The sequence below is a fragment of the Montipora capricornis genome, chromosome 5, assembly GCF_036669925.1.
Source record: "Montipora capricornis isolate CH-2021 chromosome 5, ASM3666992v2, whole genome shotgun sequence".
Classification (NCBI taxonomy): Eukaryota; Metazoa; Cnidaria; class Anthozoa; order Scleractinia; family Acroporidae; genus Montipora; species Montipora capricornis.
In genome coordinates, this window is record NC_090887.1 from 24,869,617 (window position 1) to 24,877,116 (window position 7,500).

The 7,500-nt window shown below is 37.3% G+C and overlaps 2 protein-coding genes and 1 long non-coding RNA gene across 3 annotated transcripts in view; 2 read left to right on the forward strand and 1 right to left on the reverse strand.

The window, feature by feature from the left end:
- The window catches only part of LOC138049989 (uncharacterized), a 2,987-nt gene extending 2,522 nt beyond the window's left edge, over positions 1–465 (forward strand). Inside the window, exon 3 of the long non-coding RNA XR_011132520.1 lies at positions 327–465. This is a non-coding gene — a long non-coding RNA (uncharacterized lncRNA). The remainder of the gene's footprint in view (positions 1–326) is intronic.
- Positions 1–5,636, reverse strand: part of LOC138049987 (gamma-tubulin complex component 4-like) — a 15,156-nt gene extending 9,520 nt beyond the window's left edge. The window contains exons 1-7 of the mRNA XM_068896476.1: positions 5,483–5,636; positions 4,510–4,657; positions 3,555–3,661; positions 3,396–3,449; positions 3,198–3,254; positions 1,328–1,407; positions 838–1,051 (exon numbers count right to left, since the gene is read on the reverse strand). Of these exons, the coding sequence (XP_068752577.1) occupies positions 838–1,051; positions 1,328–1,407; positions 3,198–3,254; positions 3,396–3,449; positions 3,555–3,661; positions 4,510–4,657; positions 5,483–5,560 (738 nt within the window). The 5' untranslated portion in view covers positions 5,561–5,636. The remainder of the gene's footprint in view (positions 1–837; positions 1,052–1,327; positions 1,408–3,197; positions 3,255–3,395; positions 3,450–3,554; positions 3,662–4,509; positions 4,658–5,482) is intronic.
- A 17-nt stretch (positions 5,637–5,653) lies between these two features.
- Positions 5,654–7,500, forward strand: part of LOC138049988 (small ribosomal subunit protein eS6-like) — a 2,734-nt gene continuing 887 nt past the window's right edge. The window contains exons 1-2 of the mRNA XM_068896477.1: positions 5,654–5,748; positions 6,969–7,033. Of these exons, the coding sequence (XP_068752578.1) occupies positions 5,743–5,748; positions 6,969–7,033 (71 nt within the window). The 5' untranslated portion in view covers positions 5,654–5,742. The remainder of the gene's footprint in view (positions 5,749–6,968; positions 7,034–7,500) is intronic.

Below are 7,500 nucleotides of genomic sequence, written 5' to 3' on the forward strand. Positions count from 1 at the left end.
ATATGTGAGAAATGTCTCCTCTGTTGAGCTACCAGCAATTCTAATAGAGACAAAAGTATTGTCCTTCTGTACTACTGGGTCTGAAGCTGTCAAAATTGAGCAATTTTCAATAGTAGTGAAGGAGATATAGCAAATGTCACACTTGCTAAAAATGAAGACAGTTAGGTACATGTAGTTTTTCAATGTTAGTTGAAAACCCACCAATCAAAGATACCTAGATGTTCCATGGGATAGGTGAGGGGGGGGGGGGGGGGGGGGGGGCTCACAAAATAGACCTGCTGTACAGATACTTTTCTATGACCATAAAAACTGTTATTTACCAACAGGAAGGTCTGTGTTGGAGAAAAGAAACTGTGCCCACACCTGAGGCTGCAGGCCAAGAGTAGTACTCAAGACAGAGGCCCTGGTCTTTCAAAATATGGACCAACCGGGGCTAGGAATAATATTTTTACTTTTTCTTAAAATCTAGCATAATGCTTGCAAAAAAAGAAAAAAACTAGAGCTGTAATCACAGCAAGGTTCCTGAATGATTTCTTGAAATTAGACAGTGTAGAAAACAGAGGTAGAGAAAGTGAAAGAAAGAGGATTCATCAAAACATTTTTATTGAATAATAAAATGTTAAAGGTAAATACATGTATCTTTTATACAGTTGACAATAAATTGCAATGTTTATAAGTGATGCAATCAACATACGGCTACACCTCATTATGGCAATGCCACAAAACAATGCCCGCTGTGATTGGGTGGGAGAAAAAAATTCCACCTGCACCTGGAACCAATCAGATTGCAGATTTTGTTGAAAACTTCCTGGCAATAAAAACCCAGTTATAAATTACCAATATTTCAGCAAGTTGCCTTCCTGTTATTCCAGGTATCCCTAAGTCACCATTACTCATTCCAGCTGCACTGTCGTCTGTCCAGTTAGCTGTTTGTTTATCAGCTGAAGTGATTTCTTTGATGAAGAACTCATTGTGCTTGTCAATAAGAATTCCATGCAGGACCCAAGCACTTAGTTGCTGATACATTACACCATGGCAAACAAACAAGATTCTAAGTCAGATCAAATCAACAGAACAAGTTATTTTAAATGAGTCATTTGGTATTTTTACACCCAGAATACAGTAAGCTCACAAGTAGTGACAAAAGCATTAAAAGTAACAAGAACCATGTTAGTCTGTGTATGTGTCATGTGGGCCACAAGTGACTGGAACATTTTATTTCTGTTTTCTTAAAAGTTAACATGTTCCTATACAAAATTTACATTCATCAAGAATGATAACCATTTTTTAAAGAGAATTTGACCCTGTACAATATTGTTTACATCACCTTTCCAATGCATCTTTCACATCTGGGATCCCACAAATGCAACTTTGCTGCAAAACATCCAAGATCTGACATCCAAAGGCCTGTTTAAAAACACATCATGCAAACAGTCAAGCCCACAACAATGCTTTTCTGTCAGCATATTGTTTAAATAAATTTATTGACTTAATATGTAGGGCCAAACAAGGGGAGCCATAGAAAAGTTAATTATAAAAAACTGGAGATGTCAGAATGGAAGGAGACTAAGAAATCAGGTACACTAGGTTTTCATCCATTGTATCAGACAGATTTTAATGAGTAAAGTGATCCAACAAATGTACAGACGACAAGAAGCAAACTAGGCTAAGAGACCAAAACAGGACCACAAGCTAAAATGCTAGGAAATTGTATTGTCTTCTATTAGCTGCCACAGGGCTAATGCAAATCTAAAATTTCTAACATCATGTGTACACAAAGCACTAATGTAATGAAGATATTAAAGGCAAATATTGCAAAGGAGCAATAATTAATAAGGACTTTGGATTTGGAACACAAACTTATTTGGGTTTAAAAATAAAACAAACCAAATAGAAGGTACTGTAACAGATATTAACAAAACCTGAAAATGGTGGAACAGACAAAGTCAATGTTTAACAGAAGGCGATTATGCAATGGTTATCAACATTGTTAGATAACAATGAATAACTAATTGAATAACTAAATTGAAAAAGTGCCGAGAAGCAATTGATTCAAAACTAGTCTTAAAAACTCTCCATAGTACAAGTACTCAAATAGGCCCTAAACCCTCATGAGGCTCACTTGTTCAGATATTTCATGTGATAACTGATCGTGAAAACCACACTTGTCTGCTGGACGACAAACGGTACGTTTCATCCTTTAGATGCCGGGGCTATAAACTGGCTTAACCCTTTCACTCCCAAGAGTGACACTTATAGATTTTACTCTGTCTAACGCCAGACGATTGGACGACAGACGACAGGAGTGAAAGGGTTAACAGTAAATCTCATCAAGCCTTATACGAAGATATCTTTTCTGCGTCTATAGACTTGATCGCTAGAAGGAACAACCATGCACCGGTGGCTCAGTTTGCTATGCAGGAGATTGCGAGTTTGACTCCGGCCAGACCCGCAACACTCAGGGTCTTAAAAAAAACTGAGGAGAAAGTGCTGTCTTTGTAATAACATCCGCAAATGGTTAGACTTTCAAGTCTTTGCGAAAAAGGACTATCAACCGCAGGTCCCGTCTCACAACCTTCAATGTTCATAAACTCTGTGGGATGTTAAAGATCGCACACACTAGTCGAAAAGAGTATGGTGATGTGGTCTGGTCTTTTCATCAGCCATGTGCTTGGCATAATCTTCTGAAGGGACTACTGATTGATGAGACCACTTAACAGAAAAACAGGCAGTAGTCAAATTGAAGGATTCCAAGTGCTGAAACTGGTAAACAAGAATACTTCTGTGCATGAAATTTCAAGAGTGTTTTGATCAGTTTAAAACCATTTCGCAAATTATTATACATCTGTGCACTTCATGAAAACGGTATTTCATGGTCTTCCCAGTGACTTCTACTTAATATTTGTTAGTTTCAAGTGCCAAAAATGCCAAAAACTGTAACTCAATATAAACTCAATTTTAAGTCAATCTTAACTCAAAACTCAACTCAAACTCAACTCAACTTGTAACTGGATCAATAGTCTATCTCTATGCAACCATTCATTCATTCAATGAAACCAAAACAAGCAAAACAAAGAAACACATTGATGAGGTTTCCCTTTTGACCAGAAAAATATACAATGCTTACATTCTACATTGAAAGACTATATAAACTTCATCATAAAAAGTTTTTGGCATACTGTGCTGTTTTATCCTACCTTACTTGCTTGTATGTGCTCAATAACAGACCAAAGTGCTGGAAACAACCCTTGATACTGAAAGTTTCAAACCAAAATATCATATAAATTAACTGGCAGTTCTCACTATTACTATTTTTCTTGACAAACAGACACCAGGAGGGTGACATAACCTGACTATAATGTTGGGAATGTGAAGTTAAAATCATGGTTACAAACCTGTTCCAAACTGTGTTCAATATATGTCAGTGGAAGTTTAGGATCCTTAAGAATCTGCATGATGAAAAAGATAATGCAAAGCAAAAGGTCAAGTAACAAACAGCCCACTGATACATGCACATGTAGATGGTAAATTAAGGTTAATGCATACTACTGTACCTGTTTTTCTAAGTCAACCAAGACATTCCTGTAGGAATCAAGAACTTGATCAAGGCCAGTACAGAAAGCTTGGATGTACAAACCAAAGGGCTCTTGAAAATTTTCTCCTAGGTAGGAAAAGAAATGACCACAATATTTGCAAAAAATTGCCACCAGTGGTCACAGGAATTACCAGTAATGGATGTACCAAAATAATGTCTAAAAAGACTTAAGATATAGGGCTTTCTCTATTGCTGCTTAAAGAAGTTGGAACGAGGGACAACCGTATTTTGGGATGTATCTTGTAACAAAGTGTTTCGCAAACTTTCCAGTTAGTTCATTTGATACTAACAAGATTGAATGTTTAGGGTGCATCTTATGACCAAGTGGGCCTGCTAGTGAGGAAAATACTGTTATTTTAGTGCTATATTTATTACTTACTTATTTGTTTATTAAATGAAAAAACTGGACATAACCTGCACCCAACAACTATTCAGTAATACCGTAAGCTAACTTAAAGTTAAAAAATACCCCCAGTTAAAATAACACGATTATATTTAACAATGCAGATAACCAACGAGTTACATAGTGCTGAGTTGGTTATAATCATTTTATATCCAGCAAGCCTGAGTAAAATAATAATAATAATTATTATTATTGTTTTGTTAAAAACTCCAGGTTCAACAACTCTTCCATGTATTGTCGACTAAAGCATCGATTTCTGCCTTGGTTAATTCTAGTCCAAAACGGCTGCAAAAATGTTTTCAGTTTGCTTTATTGCTGATGCGATCCTTGAACATATTAGATACAGTAGGTACATGAACTGATAGTATGTGTCCAGCAAGCCAATGAAATGCTGGAAATCTGATATTCATAGTTTAGTTTTTAATAAAATAAAACTATACTTATATTCATTGCTTTTTTCAAATAAAAGAGGAACAATAAACCCTGATTGAGATCTAGAATCAAAACTTACCATCTCTTTGTGTTTCTCCAACATAGGGAGAAACACCTGAATACTTCTTACAAAATGTCTGAAACTTTTGAAAGTAAGTTCCTAGCCCACAAATTCTATTAAGTAGACTAATCTCACTTTCATGGACAAATGGCAGGTCAGCAGCAACCTAAAAATCAAGAAAAACCAATTAACTGGCACTGCTGATTTGGCAATTATATAACAGCCTGGTCACCAAAACTGATTATAACTATAGTGGTAAGATATCCTGAAGTCCCTCCTTATAAGAACCATATGGAGCCAGTTGCTTGAAGCTTGGTTAGGGCTCACCATTGGTTAAGAGGTATCAGAACCTATAGGTTTCCATGGTATTAATACTGGTTAGCACTAACCATGCTTCAAGACCTTTTACTCTGGGTAAGTTTATATTTTATTTACAAGTGAAGTGGAGGCAAATTAATTCTTTGCCACCACCTCACAGCTTTTCAGGAATAATTTTACAATACTTGATTTTAAAATAAAACTATTCAGCTGTGCAAAAGAAATCATAGGTTTGGTGATATCTGAAAGTCAAGTTCCAGGTGGAGGGTGCAAAGTGCAGCTTCCAGGTTAGGGTTGCAGGTCATTGTTTTACCCCAACTGAAACAACCCAAATCTTTACAAAAATGCAAACCTTAGGCTTAAAAATCATCTAAGGCACAGTTTTTATGGCTACTATTAGCATTAGAAAAGGTTTGGGTTGTTTCAGCTATGCTGAAACAATGACCTGCAACCCTATAAACCTGCAACCTGCAGTTTACACCTTCCATGTCCCAGCATGATTACAGAGGTTTTCTCTCTTTCTCGTTCTCGAATAGAATGTTACACGCCAAAGAGGTAAAAAGGTGAAATTGCTTTACTGTTTTTGCCACAAAGACAAATCGAATTTTTCGGAGATTGGCACCTGGTATATTTGTGATTTGCACAACGTTCATCTGCTTGTCAAACCACAAACCTGTATTCCAGCAAACTTGTCATAAACATATATACCGCCAGAATCTCCAGACAACGCCAAAAGTAGCTCGTGCAACATGGTAGATCACTATGTGATCTGACCCTTCCTTTGCCTTAGGTTGCGGCCATGTTTATTATTTTACATCACAGGTGTAGTTCCAGTCCCCTTGAGCTCAGTGCCCATAATACCATTGGCTCCCAGTGTTCGTTCTCTTTCCGTTGCTTCTTGTAGGATCCTCCTCATCGGAGAGAGGGTGAAAGATGAAGGTAAAAAAACATAGATACGGTAATGGTCTGATTAAACGGCGAACACGAAGTAAAATGCTAACTATGTATCTGCATAACTGTGGTGTAAATTTGTACGGATGGGTCGTGCGACCCTAAGATTCGACGGATTGAATGTTCGAGTTGAATTTGTATCATGTAGAGACTTGCACTACGGTCCTAGGGTTATTTACTGATGATCAATGAGAGTTTTATTTTGATGCATTAGCGGCCCTTCCTTAAATGTTTCCCAAAGGGAAGTGTGCTTTCTATAGTCGTCGAAAGAAGGAAGGAGGACTTACGACTGACAGCAGAAAAATCCTTCTTGAAACAGTGTGGAAGTTTCAAATAAAGTCTGAAACAGTTTCGTGATTTTGATGTCATGTAGTTTAATACAGCCAATCCTTCAGTCCTATATCTCGTTTTCTATCCATTTTCTTACCCACGGTTCTTACAAAAACAGGTGTTGAAATGGTAAATTTCAACTCACTAGGTTCTTATATGCGGGACTTCTTTTTATTATAGTACAAGTGGTGGTAGTTCCTTCATCATCGAAACTTGGAACAGGACCACTAAATTGCTGACAGACAGATTTATGTGTGCTGGCCTGTATAATATTGTGTTCATTTAACCAAACAACCATTGTTAAAATGTGTTTCTAAGCCGGAGGTGTTAGTTTAAAATTCTTTTATCAAGATTACTACTGAATATCTATGCCTTCTTTATCAGCATATCATAAGGTTTAACGCATTGACACCTCAGGCACCCTATGACGCCCCCAGTTGACAAGTAAAATTATCTTGTGTTAGAGTAAAATCTGTGAAGTCTCACCCTAAAACCCTAAGGTAAAAGGTAAAGTAAAGTCTGCCACAAGCCTAGAAGGCCCTACCAGGCTGGCGCTCATCTCCGGTATCTGTAGCATGAAGCGACTGGGAGTATTTACAACGTCGCAGGCCAGGACCTGAACCTGAACCTGAACCTGGACCACTCGATCCGGATTCGAGCGCACTAACCATGTCTCTTATTTACTTGTCATTTAAGAATCCAGGTTGCTTCAACGGGATACAAACCCATGTGGCATCGCAGAGATCATGGGTGCCAATCTCATTGAAGCCACCTGAATTTTTCAGTTGTCTAATTGTCTAAGTGCAAGGATCACTTCTATCTTTCATTAGATTTAATGTTGTTAAATTCACCATTGAGACAGCTGTTTATGCTTGCAGCTAAATATCTCCTACCCAGCAACTGGTTGCCAGAAGCTTATTGAAGTTGATGATGAACGGAAACTGTAAGAGTTTCACTTGTTATTTGTTACGGTATAATGAAATGGAAGTTATTTTGTGTAAATCACACTCCTTATGAGATAGTTATCATTCAAAGACAGTGTGCTTGATATGGGATGGTAAGCCAGAGTATAGTAGTGGCAGTGGTGCTAGTAATAATAGTAGTAAAGTAACCAAGTAACCAAAGTTGAGTTTTTTAAGTTTCCTGGGACACGTGGTAGATGAGATTGGTTATAGCAAACTTTGCTGTGATTGCCTCTTTGGATATTTACCATCTCATATCCATGATAAGCAATAAATCCTTGTCACTTCAATATTTTAGCCTCTTTTTTGAAGTAAATAAAAATACTGGTAGTTCCTTTTTGTGTGAAAAGCAGAACTACCTATAATTTCTATCGTGAATTTTGTCCAATTGAAGTGAACCCTTACATGGTTTACTGTCACTTTCAATGCGTCAGACTTGAATGATTTT